The sequence below is a fragment of the Herpailurus yagouaroundi genome, unplaced genomic scaffold (genome assembly GCF_014898765.1).
Source record: "Herpailurus yagouaroundi ecotype Mexico unplaced genomic scaffold, PumYag 77, whole genome shotgun sequence".
Taxonomy (NCBI): domain Eukaryota; kingdom Metazoa; phylum Chordata; class Mammalia; order Carnivora; family Felidae; genus Herpailurus; species Herpailurus yagouaroundi.
This window is the reverse complement of record NW_024412388.1, coordinates 101,902,765-101,924,246: the sequence shown is the minus strand read 5'-3', so window position 1 is coordinate 101,924,246 and position 21,482 is coordinate 101,902,765. Positions and strand designations below refer to the sequence as shown.

At 43.8% G+C, this 21,482-nt stretch overlaps 1 protein-coding gene across 2 annotated transcripts in view; it reads left to right on the top strand.

Annotated features, from left to right (window-relative positions):
- SPAG17 (sperm associated antigen 17) overlaps nt 1-21,482 on the top strand; it is a 235,792-nt gene that overhangs the window by 51,292 nt on the left and 163,018 nt on the right. For both annotated transcript variants that reach the window (XM_040471449.1, XM_040471448.1), the window contains exon 4: nt 15,759-15,890. In XM_040471449.1, the coding sequence (XP_040327383.1) occupies nt 15,759-15,890 (132 nt within the window). The remainder of the gene's footprint in view (nt 1-15,758; nt 15,891-21,482) is intronic.

The window sequence follows — 21,482 nt, the reverse complement described above, 5'->3', positions numbered from 1 at the left end:
TTGTATGAGGTGCTCAAAGTTCCATGCCTCAAAATCATCTGGAGGGTTCATTAAAAATGCCATTTCCAGATCCCAGCCATGGTGATGGTGATCAGGGGTATCTTCAGGCAAGTCCAGGAACACATCTTCTGTCCTAGCATCCAGGCACTTCTGAGCTTGCCCTTGGAGAAATGCAGCCTCCCTCTGCCCCCATGTTGCCCACAGAGCCAGGAAACGGGCCATCTTCCCCCTCAAGGAACGCTCCATCTTACTCTGGACGCCCCTTGCCGGACACACAGAACTGAACTGTGGCTCCACTTATTCTCACCCTTCCTCACTCCTCTGCACTGCCCAGTCGTCCATTTGTCCTACTCATTCTGTCTTTCATTTCGAATGCTTATGCTGGTGCTATTCTGAGAGCTGGAGGGACAGAGGAGCATGCCATCAAAGGCCCCTGCCTTTGTAAACATCCAAAGGCCCGGATATCCAAATGGCAATCTGTTGAGTTTTGCCAAAGTAACGGTGACCTGGAAGGGGCCAGAACATGTTCATGCTCTGCTAATTCCCTTGCTTTTCAAGGTAGATGGTGCTGCCTCCCCGCCCTGGGCTTTGTCCGTAGCCTCTGAGCAAACGAGAATACCTCTGGTAAACATGCGAGCCTCTAGTGTCAGAAGCAGATGACAGTTAAAGCTGGAGGGGAAAGGTCCAGAACGTAAACTCTGAGATATGCATTCAAAGCATCTTGAAGTTTGCCATGGGTTACCAAGACCTCCACTAAAGCCTGGGGTTTGTTGCGACATATGATGACTCACTGAAGACAAATAAAACGCCAAGACTCACAAGGAGAACTCTACACGTTTGATCATGTCTCTTACCTGCTCAAAACTCTCTGTGTCTCATTACTTTCAGGATTAAATCCAAATCCCTTTAATATGTCATTCAAGTCCCTGGTGTCCTCGCCAGTGTCAACTTTCCCTTAGTCCTCCCCCTTTGCCCGCCCCTCTGCCACTTCTGTCTTCCCCCAACCCCCCATCACCTGCACCATGCTCCCAGCCACTTTCTAGTTTCCTGAATATGGGACTCTCTCTGGCCTCCGCTGTTGTTCTGTCTGGGATCCCACCCTTCCTCTCTCCTTCCCTCCTCCCCCATTTCGCACTGCCCAGGCTCAATCGGTCACTCCCACTGATCCTTCAAAACTCCCTGAGGAGTGACACCTACAGGAAACCTTTGCTATCTCTCCCAGTTTAGAGGAGGTGCCCTCCCATGGGCCAGCACACCTTCTCTCACCTCCATCACTGGGTAGGGCACAGGATACCATAGGATGTGCTCTGTGCACACTGTAGTGGGCCTTCCCGCCTCGACTGAGAGCTCGTTATGGGCAGAGGCTGCTGCTTTTGTCTCCAGATCTCTAGCATGGGGAATGTAGGGGGTGCTCTGTAAAATATCAGATAGGTGAGTGACAGGGTGGATCCTTAAAGTGTGAACCAAGTTAATTCCTAACCAAGAATGGCTCCATCTCAACAGCTGGATGATGAAGAAGGGACATCACTGGGATTGCATCACCAGAACAGTCTGTTTCTAGAACAGGTCTCTGAGGAAGGGTAAACAGCATTGGCAATGCACCCTCCAGAAGGCCCAAGTTAACTCAGACTTGATCCAGGTCAACAGGAAGATCCAAGCATGGGTGACTCATGATAGTAGGGACTCCAGGTAGTGGTGAAATTTGCAATTAAGCATTGTAAAACATGGTTCACAATGGCCATCTGATTTAATCCGTACAGTAATTATTTGCTAAACATTTATTATGTTCTAGGCTTTGATTTCTGATCGGGGGGAAAAATAGATAAAAACTGATGCCCTTATGGGAAGGGGAAATAAGAGAAAAGATAAAGCATGTATTATATGAGATGGTAATAAATGCTATGGAGAAAAAGAAGCATAGAGTGTTGGGAGTGTGGACAGTAGAAGGAAGTTTTCTAATTTAAACATGGTGGTCAGAGAAGATAAAATTGAGAAGGAAACCCTTGAATAAAACACCCAAGGGAGGTGAGTTATGTGGATATCTGAGGAGGAGCCTCCCAGGCAGGAGAAATAGCATGTGCGAGAAGGTTCTGATGCATAGTGGGCGGACACCAAGAAGACAGTGGCTGGAAAGGAGTTCTAGAAGAGGAATGCGACCAGAGGTGGGCTCAGATCACGTAGGAGTTGATCTGGAGCTCCTGGGAGGGTTTGGAACAACACCTCCAGCAGGCAGTGGGAGTGTGGGGCTCAGAGTCGGAGCCTACAGAAGGGAAATCTGAAGGGAGTGTTCTAAACTGGCAGTCTCGCTCATAACTCCTTGGTGGTGCGGTTCAGACTCCAGTGGAGTTCAGGAGAAAATACTAGCCAATTCTAGAAATGAGAAGCAGATAACCCTCTGCAGACTCTAGAATCATGATGCCATATATAAAGATCAATACCACCATTAAACACCAGTGCGCTTGAGCAAGGGACCACCTCTCGGTGCCCCATGAATGTCTGATGTTAGGTTACTGGTTCCTGACTCTGAGATGAATAACCATGTCAAATGATACCTGTTAGAGGGAAAGCCAATGGCCTCGCTGCCTCAGATAGACAGACTCAGACTTTAGGGTGACCATGAGGCTCTGAGAAGGTCATCAGTTGATGAGCTAGGACTGAGGAAAGCAGATCAAAGGATAAAACCAGACTAATGACGCTCTACTGCTATACCAGACAGTTTCAAGATGGCTTGCCTCGAACGTGCTTTCTTAGGGTGACCAACTGTCCTTGGTGCCAGGGACTTTTAGTTTTAGCTCTGAGGGTACCACACCCTGGGGAACTCCTCTGTCCATGATTCTCATGTTTAGCATATACATGACCTTGGTCCCAGTTCTTAAACTCCAGGATTCTTAGGAATCCCTAGAATGCTTGTTAAAATTGCCTACCCCCAGGCCCTCGCCTCCAGAGGTTGATTTGGTAATTTGGGGGGTAGATCCTGGGCAATCTGAATCTTTAATGAGGGTCCCAGGGATTCTGGAGCTCGTGGAAAACTATGTAGCATCCATTTGCTCATAAAGGGTGCTGTCAGTAGCCAGCCAGGAGGCACCCATATCCTCTATGCTTCCTCTCTAACTAATGAGTCAAGGACATGAGGGAGGGACAGAGACGCTGAAAAACAAGCCCTCTTTGTGGGACGGGTTTGGGATAGATTCAAAGCTAGGAGACAACACCAGCCCTGAAGAACACCGCCAGCAACCACGCTAGAAAAGCTTGACAGCTTTCCCATAACTGTGAGGAAACAGAGTACTCAGGGGGAAAGTGCTGACATACCAAAGGCATTCTTCACCCAGCAGGACATTAGCAGAAATCTCCCTGCACGCTGTTCTCTCAAGTGGCCAACTTGGTGTCTCCATATTAAAATAAATAAATAAATAAATAAATAAATAAATAAACAAACAAACAAACAAACAAACAAACAAACAAATAAAGATAAGGGGCGCCCGGGTGGCTCAGTCAGTTAAGTGTCCAGCTCTTGGTTTCAGCCCAGGTCACGATCTCACGATTTGTGAGTTCGAGCCCCACATGGGGCTCTGCGCTGACAGCATGGAGCCTGCTTGGGATACTCTCTCTCCCTTCCTCTGTGCCCCTACTCCACTAGTGCTCTCTCATGTGTGCAAAATTAAAAAAATAAATAAATAAAAAAAATAATTAAAATCTGAGGCAAACTGAGAGTTAACAAGGGACTCAACGGTGAAACTGCCAACATGTGGCTTAAAGACACTGGCATGAAAAGGCCACAGAAGAAACCAGGGATGAAGCAGTGGTTCCTCGAAATCACCTGAGAGCCTGCTACAACAGACTGTGGGGCCCCTCCCGCAGTTGTGGGTTCGGTAGTTCTGGGGTGGAGCCCACGAATCTGCACGTCTAACAAGTTTCCAGCTGATGTGGGTGCTGCTGGGAAACACACCTGGATTATCCCTAGTGGGTTTTTTGTTTTTTGTTTTTTTTTTTTAAGGTCTCTTAGTTTGAAAGTCTGAATCTCACCATGTCCATAGCAGCTTGGTCACCTTACTTCTGACTTGAGAAAATAGAACTAAAACTGGCTTAAACCAAAGGGGATGTAGCGGCTTGTATAACTAGGAGCCTAGGCAAGCCTCAGGGTAAGCATCAGCCGAGGCTCCAGACACCCCCTCAGTGCCCTGACCCTTCCTGTATCCGGGAGGTGGCCCGGGTGGGGGGTGGGGGGGAAGGGTGGTGGCTACAGCAACCTGCTCTTCAAGCCTTTTCCCAAAGCTCTGTCACCACAGATCTAGTGGCCCCAGAATAAGACTCCTCACATCCCACTGGCCTTAACTAGATCATGTGCTCATGCTGGACCAATCCTGGACGGGGCCGGGGCCGGGGGGGGGGGGCGGGGGGGGGGGGGTGGGGTGGGCAGGGGCTAGGGGATGGGATGACTTCCAGTACAAATAGGTCCACCCATGGAGCCGTGGTTGCCCTGAGGCACATGGGCCAAATAGGAGAGGAGTCAATCCCCGAAAAGAAGTCAGATTCTCCCAGGAAGAAAGCGGGGATGATGGGTGGGCAACCAGCAACCTTCAGCCTGGGAGGTGGAAGGTGGCATCCGAGCCAAACGGCAAGTGACACGTGCGTGTAATGTTGTGGTGTCGGGCGCAGGAAGTGCAGGGACCAGCCATATCCAGATATGTAGGTCTGGCAATGACTAGCAGGGTCTCAAGTGGCAGGACTCAGACTGAGGCAGGATTTCAGGAGAAGGACTTAGGATTTAAGGACGAAGAGGCTAGGAAGTGGAGGTGGCTGCCAGCCTGAGTTTCTGGCTTTCTACGGGACTCAGGCTATGGGACAAGACACTGATGGAGCCAGAGGGAAGGTCACTGGCCACCTTTACCCTCTTAGAGTTCTTTTTAGCTGGGCCTGACAATTAAATTGGCGTTGTCCAGAGTAGCAGGAGACAGAAACATACACGTGTGCATCAGTTTTATGTGACAAGGGAGCCCCCATAAGGAAATGAAGATCTCGAAAAAATGGCAAAACCCGCGGGCCTTTATATCCAACTGAACAGGGAGGCAATGTGAAAAAGTAAGGAAACGGTACGGGGAGGCTAAAGAAAATTGAGCATTTATTTTCACAAGGCCTGTTTGTAGAGAATTCTCTGTCTCAACTTCTCATCCTTGATGATGCTAATGTTTCATGTCCCCTGGTATAGGGATGGCATCTTTCACACGGAAGCTTTTTATCTCCTGTTTTCCACAATCAAGAAAAGGGAAGTCAGAATGTTCTTCTCACACCAGCTGTTTTTTAAGTGCTTTTAGCTCAAAATAATCTTCATGCCAAAGTGGTATATTTTGGGGTGGTGTATTCCACCCCCCCCCCCCCCCTTAGAGCCATTAGGGCTGAGAACTCTGAGCCTCAGGTCCCCACTAGGTCTCAGGGAAAAAAAAAAAAAAGCAGCTCAGCTATTTCAGTAAGAAACACTAGATAAGATATCAAGAGTATTTAAACATAAAACCTTGGGCTAAGAAGCCCTTCATCCCTCCAGCCAAGATGAGGATTGGGTGCGGAGACTGGGGAAAGGCTGAGGCATTAGATGGGACTCCAGGAACTTCAGCGGAGGGGTGAAAAGGCCTACTGTGAGGCCGCAGAATATGGTGATGGCGAGCAGGACTGGAAGAAGATCGTCTGGGTTCAAATCCCCTCTCTCACCAGGCCTCCCTTTCTTTATCAATAAAACGGGGTGATAAGAGTACCCACCTGGAAGAGAAGGCAAGAATTAAATGAGCTGGAATATCTGAAGCTCAAAATAAAATGTAGTGCAGCATAATCCTTGACCTGTACGTGGTGGGTGCAATGTGACCATTAGCATGTTCCTTAGGCTGAGAACCTACTCCTGCTTGCCATCTATTCCTACAGCTTTGCAGCCGTTGCTGAAAACATTTGAAATAACTCTGAAGACAGCATTCCCACACTGATTGAATGAGTGAACCTGCTGTATGCCTACATCCCTACGTATTCTGTGAGGTCTGCAAGGGGGTTTAGATGAGTTAGGTAAGGATAAGGATCTGACGTCCGAGCTCCTAGAGGAGACAAACCCTGGTCACCAATAATCCTGATATGAGAGCTAATTCCCTTAGGAAAGGTTCAAAAATGTTGTAGGCTTGTTCAGTTGTAGCTTTCATCACAAGCTGAAAGAACCAAGAATGACTTCGGAGCATTATGGGACCAAGGTGGGAGCATTATGGGACCAAGAAAAAGATCTTGATCTACAAAAAAAAAAAAAAAAAAAAAAGATTGCCATGATTATGGAAACATGTGTTACTAATACACACGTAAGCTGAGGCACATCTGAACTTTGTATCATTCTTCTGAACTTTCTGTATCATTCTTCCATATATTATCACATTCAGCTTCATGTGCCTTTATATATTTTGTAGGTATACAAAAACCCGATCACTCTGTAATAAAAAGGAGGGAAGCTTTGCATTATCCTGCTTTGGAAGAGTAATTCCAACAAACGCTTCTAAAATAGAGTCCTGTGCTTTTTGACATGGGCATATTAGACGTTCGAAATGCGCGTCTCCTTTGGGAAAATCCATCCCATTTCAAATTATACATGCCTGTGAAAGCACAGATCTGTTCTACCTTCCATGTATTTTGTTATTGCTGCTTCTGAAACTTCCTTACAGCCCCAAAGAAGTCTTAATCCCTGTCAAATGTTATTATGTTACCGACTTTTATGTAGTCTTGAAAGGGGTTGTTTATTTAGTTTCAGTGACTTCTCGTTACTGCCAAATATTATTTCATTTCAGCACAGATGTAAGGGGTCCAATGACTGGAATTACTTTACAAGCCTGACATTGTCGAGAGATGGGTACCAGTTTAATTATGGACAGCTGAAAATGATCTGGGAGTCACCTGCTATGGGTATTTATCATCATTACGAACTTCTCACTGCTGTGGTCCGAGCACCTTCACAACGTCCCGTTTGCGTTGGACAGGCAGTGTGAGCCATGCGGAGCCTACGTCTTCCGTCACCTTTAAACCTATGTATGGACAGCTTAATATTGCTTGATTATTTTCTTTTACTCCGCTCAAAGTGAGAAAATATGTTTCAGCCATTCCTATTCCTTTCCTTTCCTCTTTTTCTGTCCCTCTCCATTGCCTCCTCTCCCTGCAACCCATATCCTTCCAGCTGTTTTTCCAATTATGCCTCATTGGAAATTATTCATTACTTAAAGAATGTGAATTGGGTAGACCAGACGTGTAGAGGATCAAGTAATACAATGACTGCAATATAGCTGGCACTCAGTAAATGCAGAGGGAAGGAGGGAAGGGGGGGGGGCATGGAGGGAGCAGGAAACGGGGACTGTGGGATTGCAGAGCACTCTTCGAATGGGTCCTCCAGCTCACAGTTCAGGAGAAATTAGGAATAGCAGCCCTCCTCCTTCTGCCCGTGCCCCCCTCCCCGCACAACCCTCCCCCCATTGCCATTGCACGCCGTGCCATACCAAAGTATGGTTTCACACCTTCTCTTTTTATCTCTGCTTTCCCTACATGGATCTTGATCTGTTTTGGTCAGAGCAGAGAAAAGGGTTTAATGAAAGGAGAGGCCAGGTTATCACCTGCTGATAATAAATTGAGGTCACTGTCTACCTGCCTAAACGCACTTCACTCCATTCCTTTTCTCTTTTTCCCCAGCCTGGACTGTAAGGCCTTCCAGAATTTCAACTTTTTCCTGGAGAGGAGCATAGTAACAGTAAGAGCTAACCTCAGTGAGGGTTTACCGTGCATATGTCATTCGCCATGCTAAGACTTCTTATGCGTTATTTCAGTCAATTCTATTGATGTTCTTTTTCATTTTTTTTTTTTTTTACTGTTTATTTTTTGAGAGAGAGAGAGAGAGACAGAGAGACAGAGAGTAAGCAGGGGAGGAGCAGAGAGAAAGGGAGACACAGAATCTGAGGCAGGCTCCAGGCTCCAAGCTATCAGCACAGAGCCTGACACAGAGCTCAAACTCACAGACCACGAGATCACCACCTATATGGAAGTAGGACCCTTAACCAACTGAGCCACCCAGGCGCCCCATCAATTCTATTTATGTTCTGTTTCTGTAAATCAGTGGTTCTCAGTCAGAGACAATTCTGTCCCTCTAGGGAACATTTAGCAATGTCTGGCGAGACCTCTGCTTGTCACAACTGGGTGGAGGCCAGGGTTGCACTAAAATATCCTGCAAGGCACAGGGAAACCTCCTACCACAAAGAATTACCTGGCACAAAATGTCAACCATGCCACTGTTGAGAAACCTTGCTGCAGATTAAAAAGCTGACGTTTAGGGGTGCCTGGGTGGCTCAGTGGGTTGAGTGTCGTACTTCGGCTCAGGTCATGATCTCGTGGTTCATGAGTTGGAGCCCCGCGTTGGGGTCACTGCTGTCAGTACAGAGCTCACTTCAGATCCTCTGTGCCACTCCTTCTGCCCCTTCCCTGCTTGTGTGTGCTGTCTCTCTCTCTCAGAAATAAATAAACATTAAAAAAAAAAGCTGAGGTTTGAGGGGGATTCATTCACTTGCCCAAGACCACCCAGTGGTATCTGAGAAGTCTAGGACGCAAGCACGGCCTGTGCTTCCTCATCATGGTGCACACAAATCATTATAACCTTCGGGGCCTGTGTGCCGCAGGAGCTAAAATTCCCAGCAGGAATGTTCCCATGAGAGGGCACCCCCATGAGTCATTTGCAGACCCCCTGCCCATCCATCCTTTGCACCGAATATGCAGAATGGGGCCCATCCAAACGCTGGAAGTTTTGTAAAATACACACACACACACACACACACACACACACACACATGCACGTGTGTGCATATGCGCACACATGCAAACGTGCACATGCACACACTGCAATAGTTCCTATTTAATGTTATCAGTAGATATAACATGTAAGATTAAAGCAGAATGCATAAGCAAATACTGATGCTACCCAAGCAACAAATTTTGAAGATGGCACATGCTGTTACACAGCCTACTTTGACGAATAGGTTCTACATATTTAATCCGACGTGTGTTTAACGGTAAACATAATATCTTGTGTTCTGTAGGGTAATTAGATAGAAATGGCAAGTAGTCCATAGTATCACTTTTTCAAATGCCTAACAAACGTGTTAGTATTTTTCTTTTTCAGTAATTCTTCAACCTCCACAATCTCAGTTTTGACCCTGGTTTTCGATACAGAGTATCTTCGCGATCTTAATCACCCCACAGGCAGCTGTGCACATAAACACGCATACTCTTGTGCACACACACGCACACGCAGACACGCCCCAGGTCTTGTTCCCAGGGCAGTTTCCGTTGCCTTTATTCCTCCCTCAGGGCACCTAGCTGCCCTCTTACCCTTTCTCCGCCCCACTCACCCATTCACTCGCCCTCTCTGATGCTCCTCAGACCCGGATCTGCGGGAGATTTCCATTTGCTCTTTACATCCTTTCCTCTGTATGACCCAGTCCTGGAATCTAACCGCAGCTCCCAGCAGTGAAACCCAAGGGTGGGTACCTGGGAAACCCGTCAGGTCCCCCCAGTGTCGCCATCAGTCCCCCCAGGCCTCCGAGCAGAGCACCACGAAGATAGAAACTGTATCTACCTTCCAGCTTGACTCTGGCATTGCAAGATTTCAGGTTAGCAAGAACGGCCACCCCACCCCAAATTCTAAGCAGCCACACCTATGACTTACAGGTTGAAATTATTTCACAGTGTCTAGTCCCTTTCATCCTGTCACTAAGGGGTAAAATCTTAAAATACGGCTAACCCACTGGTATGAATGAACTTCCTTCAAAGTGAGTTACCAAGTTAAATCTTGGCTATTTTAGTGGCAAGAAGGATTTGAACTAAATAATCGAAAATTTAAAGTTCGGTTCCTCAGTCATGCTAGCGATAGTCAAGTGCTCGATAACCACATGTGCCTGGTGGCCAGTGTGCTTAACAGCACACAGAACACTTCCGTCATTGCAGAAAGTTCTATCAGCACCGAGCTAGACAGAGATAGAAAAGTTGGAAAGTACTCGGTGTCCGTGAAGGGGTTGGGGAAAAAACACATTCCTTCACAGAGTGGTGGTGGGCACAAAAATGCTACAAAGTTTCCAAATGTCAACTTGAAAGTAGCCATAAGTATTTATTTTTTTAAATTTTTTTTTCCAACGTTTTTATTTATTTTTGGGACAGAGAGAGACAGAGCATGAATGGGGGAGGGGAAGAGAGAGAGGGAGGCACAGAATCGGAAACAGGCTCCAGGCTCTGAGCCATCAGCCCAGAGCCTGACGCGGGGCTCAAACTCACGGACCGCGAGATCGTGACCTGGCTGAAGTCGGACGCTCAACCGACTGCGCCACCCAGGCGCCCCCTTTTTTTTTTTTTTTTTAATTTTTTTTTCCAACGTTTTTATTTATTTTTGGGACAGAGAGAGACAGAGCATGAATGGGGAAGGGTGAAGTAGCCATAAGTATTTAAAATACACATGCGTTGGGGGGCGCCTGACTGGCTTAGTCGTAGAACATGCGACCGTGGATCTCAGGGTAATGAGTTCAAGCCCCATGTTGGGTGTAGAGATTACTAAAAAAATAAATACACTGAAAAGAAATAAAAAAATTAAATTAAAATAAAATAAAATACACATCGCACTTAATAGAAGAAAAAACTGAACTTGCTTAAATGTCCATCATTAGGAAACTGGTAAAATTAATGCCCAAATGTCCATACAAGAGGAGACAATGAAAATAACTTAAAAATCTATACGTAAGCAATATGTGTCAGCACAGAAAGCTGTCCTATAACTTTGTATATAAAACTATAAGTCACCTGGGGCACCCGGGGGGCTCAGTCAGTTGAGCCTCTGACTCTTGATTTTGGCTCAGGTCATTATCTCATGGTCATGAGACTGAGCCTGGCGTCGGGCTCTTCCCGGAGCACTCAGTGTGGAGACTGATTACGACTCTGTCTCTCTTTTTGTCTCTCTTCTCCCTCTGCCCCTCTCCTCTGCTCACGTTCTCTCCCTAAAATTAAAAAAAAAAAAATACAAGCCACTCGACCCTACGAAAGCATGATCCTGTTTGTATTGAAATACAAAGGGTATCCATGTGTATGTGTCTATATGCCCAGGAAACTACATAAGGTTACACAAGGCTTTCCTTCTGGAAAGAGGGAATGGCGGAGCAGGTTGAGGAAGCATTTTCTTTTCATTGTACATCCTTCTGGTGCTGTTTGGACTTTTGACCATGATGATGAACCATTGCACTTAATCGGTCATACGTTAGGGAGATGAGCTACTGAAAACGATGTGGTACCAAATGAATGAAAGTGCAAAAACGTACACGGCAGAGTGGGATCCTCTGCGTGTCAAAAGCCTGTTTGCTCAGTCCCGTGCTAGCTGGACCGAGTCAAAGTAATGGATTGTGTTCTTTCCATCCATCTCCAAACCCTAAGTCACTGACTCCAGAATAATAGGTTAAATATGAAGTCATACCCGGTGCATCATTTCAGCTGCTTTAACAAACATCGTGGGCCCCCAAGGAGGGACCTGAAACCAAAAGATTGTTTTTAAGGAGACCTGGTGGCTACTTGGAGTTCCTGGAGGGATGTCTTCCCTCTGCCTGACCCTCTCCCATCTCCCCTCTCTCCTCCACCCCTCACAACCACACTTTTCCCTCCCCTCCACCTTCTTCTGTGGCCTCTGCTCCGACCCGGAGAAATGGCAGATCCAAAATCTTTACCTTTCCTCAGAACTCACCTGCGTTGAGCATGACCAGGTTAGGCAATGATTCAAGATGCTCCATGTGCCTTCTTGTAAGCTTACCGGGGAAACCAGGCAGCAGACCTCATGAAATTGTGTCTATCACCTATCTATCTCTCTGTCTATCCATCCGTCATCTGTCATATATACATGTACACATACATAGGCACGTATGCATATGTGTTTATACGTACGCCTATGTAGACACTTGTACACATGCATACACTTGGTTTCTATGGGAACCTCTGAAGTAGTTCTAACTCCTGTGCCGGCAGATGCTGTGCTTACTACTAATGTGGGAGGAAGCCCAGAGAGGAGGTTGGAAGAGGAGAAGGGAGGGCACTGGTGTCTGTGGGTGGGCCTGATCCCCAGGCAAGGGAAGAATTTGGCTCATTTGATATATTTTTGTTGGATCAGATCATTAGAAAGTCAATATGACATAAGTCTCTGAGCCAGGTCGGTGATAAAGAGGGAAGTGTTTTTTATTTCTTGGTATGCTCGGAATCTCAAATTTTCTAACAGACAAAGGGCATCTACCCTCCAGATACGATCTGCACACAGTTCAATGCTAATGTGTCTTCTTCCCTCAGCTGCACTCCCAAGCTAAGTTTCCTCTTACACCATCTTTCCCAGAACCGAGCACCCCTGGTAAGGCTGGCCTGGATGTGCCTCAGCCCTGGCAGGCCCCGAGACCTGGCCTGAGTAGGTCCAGGAGACACATACAGGCCTCGCCTGGCAACAGTTTTCCTCCATTTTAATGAGTCTCATTTGCCCATAAGACTTGTTTTTAAGTTTCTGACTCATGCCAGGCTCATTTATTTGGTATTTCGGCTTGATGAGTACCCAGGTTTTAACCCACTTAGGACTGTTGTGCTGCCTCATTCTGGAAGCTCCGGTTTTTGTCTGAATATTCCCCAGCCCCGACCAGCTCACTGTTCCCCTTTTCTGTCGTATCCCTTATCATCCCACTACCTACAACCCTTGTCTGCATGCCTCCCCAGCACACACACACACACACACACACACACACACACACACACAAATACACACACAAATACATACACACATACATTGACTAGATACTGGACAAGCAGCCTTTACGATAATGGAAGGTTGAAGGTTTGATTATTATTTCAATTACCACAAGTAAGGTGAGGAAGGAAAGCCTCCCTGGAATGTTCCGTGAAAAGTTTGCATTCCTTCCAAATGCAGTTTTTTTTTTCTTCCTCCTTCAAAGACTCATCCATCGAACACAGGCCCTCTACGGGTTTGTTTTTCATCGGAGACCAAACCACTGACTCCTGATTGGGGAGAACTGTGAGTTATGGAGGGTGACAAGAAGGAGTTTTCGGTAGAAATTAATTTGTAAACATCTTCCCTGCTTTGCCTCTCCTGGGGAGGGGGGTGACCACATACCATAAAAATTTCCAGCCTCAGATTTTGAGCTCAGCAGAGACTTTCATTTTCATTAATTATCCCAAGGATTCTCACTGTCATTCCCTTTAGGGGGGACACACCCACAGAAAATGGCATGTGCGGGGGTCAAGTCCCCTCTGAGCAGCCCCAGAGAGAAGGACCGGCATGCTGGTTCCTGCCACTGCTCCTGTGGCCACGTGCACTGCCCTGCCCTGTGGGCATGAAGTCTGCCTCTGCATGGGGTGCCCTGGGGCTGTTCCAGGGGAGGAAGATCCATGGGCAGTGTGGGGGGCTCAGTGCTGCCTCGCCCTGCCACTCCTCATCTTCACTGTGTGTACATGCAGCATGAGAACACGGGAACCTGGCAATTCCGGTGACACTTCTGGTCACTAATCTCCCCGTTGCACAGTAGGATAGCGTGTTATTTTGATGCCATGCCAGAGTTTTGTTTTAAAACCAGCTCTGTACAGACAGTTTTAGATGGACCAGAAATAGCTTTTATGGTCTGCAAAATACCTTTCCCTCGGGACGTTTTTGTTGTGCTTTGAATACATTTTAGCACAGTGAGGTAACAGTCATAGACTCATAGAGACACGGGATTAGAAAGCAACTCCAGAGACATCCCATCCATCACCATGACGCCAGGCAGGCTTCACCCAAAACATCCCAGACATAGGTAAATATCCTGTTTTCACAGGTCATCAGAAAGAGAGACTCCACGCCACTCTGGGGTAACCCATTCCAGTGCTGACTTCCCTTCAATGCTGTCATTATACTTGTGTTACCGGGAACACACCCCATACTAGACTGCTGTGAGTTTTCAAAACCCAAATTTGTGTATTTTGAGCCAGACGTCACAAAACAGCCTGATTGTCAGCACGCTGTTTAACGGGTATTGAAAAATGTCATTTCAAACCAAATACATCTATCCTGGGGGCTGGACCCAATTGGACAGCTTTCGTTTTACAGTAAATGTGTGACCTTCTGTCCCCTTAGGATTCCCTTCCCTCTTGAATCTGGTCATCATTAAACGGTGAGGCCCTGCAGGTGTACCCTTATACTTTCCTGCTCCCAGAAATCACAGCCGTCATGTCCCTTCCCCTAAATCGTGTTAGCAGGACCAGAACTGCCATCAGAAGCAAAGCACTCCGTTCCACGGAGGGGTGTTTGCTTAGACACACACAAAGCTTTCTGACACTTGGTTTGTTCCTTTGGTCTTTAGAAATAGCAGCTTTAAGAGAGTCCTTTCCCTGGCCTTCCCCTTCTGCGATGCAACACAGGAAACCCCAATGTAGTCTCTACGAGGTCCAGTTACGTTTTGGCATCGAATAATCCACAGGGCCTTCTGCAGTTAGAAGCAAAATAGTCCTCTCCCTTTCTTTCCGCTATTTCCTTTGGCAAAGTGGAGAGTCAGAAGGAACTGGATCGGTCAGGAAAGCCCTGGCCAAGAGCTGGTATGAACCTCAGACAAGACGCAGCTCGATGAGATGCCGTGCGCGCAGTCATTGTCTGAGACAGAGGGTCTGAAATTGACACCATATGCGCCCCGAGGAGTAATTGCTCCAAAGGGGGGAGAAAAGCAACGTGTCAGAACATTTTAGTAACACCTAATTCATCTCGAGGTTATAAATAAATCTTAATGCTTGCCTAAAAACAAAAGTCGAAAAATACTTTGACCAGATTACTTTTGTGACAGTGCTTCCGGCAGAGGTGAACTTTATTAGGGAGACAACATGAATAAAGAGAAACACATAACAACTTTTTATGGTATATTTTACATGATTTTATTTTTTTGCAGTAAATAAAGTGGTTATAGGGCTCCAAGGAAAAGGCCCCAGATGTTAGAGAGTTGTGTGAAATTTAGAGGAAACAAGCTGTAAAAAGCGCAGTCATAAAACAGGCTGTCAGTGCCACACATCTGGACAATACAGCTGTATGTTCCTAGTGGCTGTCGTCACCCAAAGAAAACTCAATAACCTCATTTCACCCCAATTAGGCTGCATACCAACAGGATCAACATTAAATTGCGAGGGGGCGGGGGAGAAACGTTCATATGGCGCCTCTGCGTCAAGCAGTCTTTATCTTGCATTGGACTTTGGTCACCAAGAAATAAAAGATTGCTAACATAGCTATTTCCATTATTATAAAACCCTATTTAATTCATAATGTTGTAATAAGTCAAAGTTTGACAGCTTGGACTATCGGCTACGCCAAACAATAGACTTTCTGTAGCATGAAACTGACCTATCAGTCATCCAGAATGGAGCCCTGGCATATCTTTCCTCTACCCCTTTTTGGGGAGTCTGAGTCTCGCAGCATTGTGGGAAGCACTCTCTGCCTTATTGGAAAAATAAGTGCATTTTCAGACAACCCAATTTATGTAAAGTAGAAGATAAATGCCCCTCTCGATGGCGATGGGGTATTTTGCTCTAATTCTTTTGGCCAGCAGTGAGGCACCTTTGCAGTAAGATGAATATTGCAAAACTGAAATACCATTTCATCTTTTTGTCACCAACAGACTGTGCCAAAGGTTATAAAATGCCACTTTTCCCATTAATGTGTTTCTTCCTAGGTGTTAACGGCAGCAAAGGCAATTATGGACAGTGGAGAGAAATTAACCCTACCACTGATAGGGAAACTCTTGAAATTTCAGCTTCTCCAGATTAAATTTAAGGACCAGCAGAGACGGGAAAACGAAAAGAAGGTACTGTATGACGCTGGGTCTTCTAAAGAGGGCAAACAGGGCATAAAATGGAGTCAGTTTTCTCCAGGGACACTTCCTCTCTTCGTAAGCCTTCCATTAAATGTTACCTAGCACATTCAGCTGTCGCCTGGACAACTTAAGAAAAAGGCCATCCAAAGATCTGTTGGAGGAATTATATTTTCTCAAAGACAGACCCATTAAAAATAAATTCCCTTGTGCAAAAATCAGACAATAATCAGGGCATGTGCCTGAGCTTGATTTTAGAGTAGTCTACTTATATGCTAGTAACAAAGAAGGGAATCAAGGTGAGACAGAGTCAGGAGAAGTAAATGTAATGTGAAAAAAAACCCCACAAAGTCAGGGTCTAACCGTTTAAAACATTCTCTCTAATATTCAGTAGGAGTTCCTATTAAAATGGCAGGCTGCATCTGCACCTTCGTAATAATCTGAACATTTCAGCAGCAATCCATCACCCCCCCCCATTATACGCTTGATTACTTCTTCACATGTAGACTTCTCATTTAATTTGCCTATGGAAATCAATCTGTGCGTTTTCCAAAGATTCATATTTTTATCTGAAAAAAAATATTTTGAAATACCTTTAGCAAAACGATGCTAGGTTCAAATCCATTTGTTATTATCATTACTCGGAATAAGAGATGTTTTTCTTATTTTCCAAATCATGCTGAGATGTTTTTGGAAAGCCGAACGCTTCTGTACATACATGTGGTGTGTGTGTGTGTGTGTGTGTGTGTGTGTGTGTGTGTGTGTGTACACATGTATACATGAAATGGATTTACATGTAAGCTGTATCTTTATGCCCCTGAGTGGAAGAGGCAAAATCAGTTCATGGAAGAAGAAAGAGAAGAGGAAATGTGTTCCAGTAATACCTTTCTCACCTTTGCAAGACCCCCAAACCTAGGTTTCCTATTTGAATTGGATGCTTGACAGGATAATTGTAGGAAAAAAAATAATAATGCCACCTTATATTTGCAGAATAGGGCTTTATGTTTTTCAAAGATTCCCCATATAGCATCTTATTAGAGTGGCACACATTGTTCCCGGGAAAATTCTACTCATAGGAACACAAGCGATGGTCTAGTTTTCCATCTATTGAAGCTCTTTTCATCATGGACAGGACATTTGTGCCTTCAGAAATACTCGGGGTCATTAAGACTTGGCAGAAGAAAAACTGGAAAGTTTGAAGCTAGTGTAGAAACATCTTTTCTTGCCTTTTTAAATTCCAACGTCACTTGGGAATATGAATTATAAAAAGTAGACTGTGAGTCCTGTGAAAATCTCTGCGCTTTCTGTTTTCTCTGTGCTTTCCCGCAGCACCTACAAATATACCTAATGTGCTAAAGGGGATCAGTTTACTTGTTTGCCAACTATTGTAAGTCAGCAATCGTTTGTCACAGAGTAAGCTTTAGTTTTCAGTTAATGGATTTTAAGTAACAGTAAATGGAATATCCTGGCAGCTCAGGAAAAAAATTTTAAAGCTAGAATCAATATAAAAATATTTCTGCAGTGATTTTCCTCAGCATTTCTTTGAAATGTGAACTATAATAATACAGCTGTGAGATTCTGAAGATGCTCAAATAATCTTAGTTTATTGTTTGAAAATTCAAAAGTCTAAAGGAATGTGGGCTTGAATTTTAGATAGATAGATAGATAGATAGATAGATAGATAGATAGATAGATGTAATAGAGGCATTCAGAGAACTCTGAGCAATCAAGAGCCAACAATTACATAGTCTAATCTGATGTCTTCATTAGATTGGGTTCCCAAAACACCAGTCCCAAATCTCTCAGTTGCAACCATACGAGTAAGTGCTAAATAAATTGATGAAAACTGATTGGAACGGAGTACTCTCCAGAAAATACTCTTGGTAAAGGCCAGATGAGCAGAGTTGTTTGAGGGATGATATAATCTCTATTCATTTCAACACTACCACCCAACCAGTCAGTTAGAACAATTGAGGTTAATGCTTCTCAGCCAGCAACTTGGGCAGAAAAGTAAAATAAGTATAAAGTAAATAAAACTGACCCATGCTGTGGGATGGGGATGAGAAAAATGCAAAAAAGAAAAGACTTCCAGTTTCTTCCTCTTTCCTGAACCCAGGCAGAGATTCTGAGATTTCCTAGAAGGGGAGCTTTTTAACAGCAATAAGAAATCTACGTAGGTGTTTCCTTTCAAATGCCGACTATATTGCCGAAAACTGTGCAACCCAAATTGTGTTTTGTATCTCCTATCTTGAAGTTTCAGAATTGTATTTTTAAAAACGAATGCCAAAAAAATATCCACAGCGGGAACTAACCAAATATACTAGGGAGAAGATATGGACAAAAATAACTAATATAATTAGGTCCCTGTCCTTTATTCCCCTTATATATTTGATCCTGTTTTAATCAACCCAAATTTTTTCTTAAAAATAAGTGGTGGAAAAAAAAGTAAGTGGTGAATAATATAGTTCCAGATGCCAAATACGGTAAAAATATCATTATTGTCGATTGCACTGATTTTAATAATTTCTAGCACCTTAGCATGGGCTATGCTTATCATGCGTTTGCTTTGTCCTTGAAGAAAGCTTGCTGGCTAATTAATAGCATAAAAAATAATACAAGGGAAGATATTTCTTAAAGGAGCAGTTTTGAAGGCATTTCTGAAAAGCAAATGCCTGCTTGTAACTGCAATGAAGTAAAAAATAGTTGAAAACTCTGATCTATTTGGAAACACCTTGTTGGCTACATCCAAATCTGCATATCATGAAGAAAATATATTGTACTTCTCTAAATAAATTTTAGAATTTCAGAAATTCTGAAAGACTCTTTTATACAATTAACCCTAAATCGGATTTTGCTGTATCTTAAAATCTGAGAGTTTTGTTTAGAAATGACTCTTCCTTGCACACATGATTATCTCAGCATTTATTCTGTGTTTTTAGATCTGTCATTGTCAGTCTGTTTTTAATTCATCAACTTAACAAACACTGATTGAAACAAACTTTACAGAAACAATGTACTGGGGCACACATATATCATAATGTTCATTATCATTTTAAAATAAATTATTTGGGGTTTGTATTCCGGTCCGTGTTTTAATTTAATCTATCTGAATATTATAGCATTGTTCACATTTTTTACTTTTTTTTCACTCCAACTTTTATGTCTATATTAATGATAAACATTTATTCAAAACCAAAAGACTTTATTGTGAATATATTTAAAATATATCGAGAATTCAGCTAAAACCTTTCATCATCAAAAAAAAGATGAAAAATGCCTATACTACAAAAAAACAATAATAACTATTTAAATAATCGGCCAAACTAAGTCTGGTCCTCCTATGCCTCTGAGTCGAGTTTGGAAAATTTGCATATGTTTAGAAAAAGATCCAAATATATTCTAACTGTGCTTTTCATTTGTGGATGCAAATAACCAGTCCATATTTTCTTGGATATTTTCAGCATATTTTTTGTGTAAAAGCAGAACAATTCTTTCTCTTTCTGGCTTCTCTACTTAGGAGAAGTACTTGCCTTATTTTCCAGAGAACTAGAATTGGAGAGAAAGCAGTTAAGAACCATGGAGTGATGGTACCGGTAGACTTTTCTTAAAACAACTCAAAATTAAAAGCACCTACATTTGATAAGGCATTATGAGGAAGCCACAAACAACCCAGAGCCCGCTCCAAAGGAGGCACGAAGAGAAATTAGGGTAACTTTCATAGACGTTTTACAGCTTACTCCAGTTGAAACCCCCAAACACTGGAAACCAGCCAACGTAATGCCATTGTGTGTGTGTGTTTTGTTTTAAAAGAAAGACCAGAGGGACATGCCAGGAAATTACAGGCTGGTTAGTTTTGATTCAGTTGTGGTTAAAATCTTCAAAAACTATTTTGAGAAATCAAACAGAGGAAGAGCAGGAACTCAGTTTAGAGGGACCCGTGTGGTTTCAGGAAAGGAATAACTTGCCTCACTAACTGGATGGAATTCTTTGAAGCAGGATTATCAAAATGAGGGTACTACCAACAAAACCATTGCGTCCAAAGAGCTACGAAATTCAGCAATTCAGGGTAAATAATAAATGACTCCCCGGCTAACTGATCTGTAGAAAGAAGTGTTTTCCTCATTGGAATGCTTTTAATTAATGAAAACTGTTTATGGGCTTCAGGAAAAAATGTAAAGAAACACGCATATTTAGAATAGAATAGTAACTTTAAATATGAGCAGCTGTAGTTACAACAGCTAATGATAATATTTAGCTACCGTTATTGACTCTTTGGCATTATACTAAGCTCTTTACACATGTTATATCATTTAATCTTTGAAATGACTTTATGAGGTACAGAGTATTATTCTTGATTTGCAGATGGGAAAACTGAAGGTGTGAAAAGTTAAGTAACTTTCCCCAGGTTAAATAGCTACTCAGAGGTGATGCTGGGATTCAAATCCAAAACTGTCTGACGCTATGTTCTTAACCACTGTACAGACACCTTCCGAATGTGTCTCCTTAGCTGTGCAAAATGGCACCCTTGGCCCACAGTCAAGAGTGCCGGCCCTAAGGTATTTCCCTGTAGGAGCAATGGCTTTGCTCAGTGATCTACCAACAACCGCCTGGTCCCACTAATTACATCACATACAACATCCCGAGGTAAAGTGTGAGGACAAGCCAAGGAAAGGAACAACGCTTACCAAAAAACAAAGTCCACACAGAGCTCACCAACCACCAATTCCCAAGGGAATTCTGATTTCATTTCTGGCCCCGCCCCACTGCCCGGAAATGACCTGGTCTCTGGGAAAATCTCTTAGAACTAAACTCCCTGAGATTATTCCAAACATCCTCACCCCCCTCTCCGCCCTTCTGGATGTTGAGGTGGAACAACACCGGCTGATCCACTGTTAATGCTTCTGAATCACAAAGAATCCTGCAAGAGACAGACAATCAGATAGATAGACATCAAACCCACGCCCTCACTGCCACCAGTCATAGAAAATGTCCACGTTCCAATTCTGTGGATTCCAGTTCTGAAGACGGCAATATGGCACCCCAGGACATCCCGCAGGGTTCTGAAGATTGCATTATTTGGTCAAGTAAACCCACTACATTCCTGGACTTAGGTCTTCTACACAACAGCAGCTCCCTAGAAAAGTAAGCTCCTAACTCGACCCCATGCATTATATTTTCTATTTGGCAGGGGAGCAGGGAGAGAAGCAGAAGGGAAAGAATAAATAGGAAATACAGAAAAGAAACAACAACATGTTCATAATGCCATAACACTACTACAAGTAATGTTAACATTTTGATATGTTTCTTTTTTTTTTCTTTCTGTGAATTTGCTCCTTTACATAATCGTTGTAAATTAAAATATATCATAATTTTACTTATTACCACAGTAGCCACATCTGTCACTATTATTGGTTGTAGGATATTCTATTGACTACTATAATTTTCTTAACCATTCCTCTATTGAACATTTCAGTTATTTCCATATTTTTATAATAAGTAATGTGATGAACAACTTTATAGTATAGAACTCTTTATATTTGGGATAATTTCCTTAGCATTGGCTTACATAAATGGATTAATGTGGCC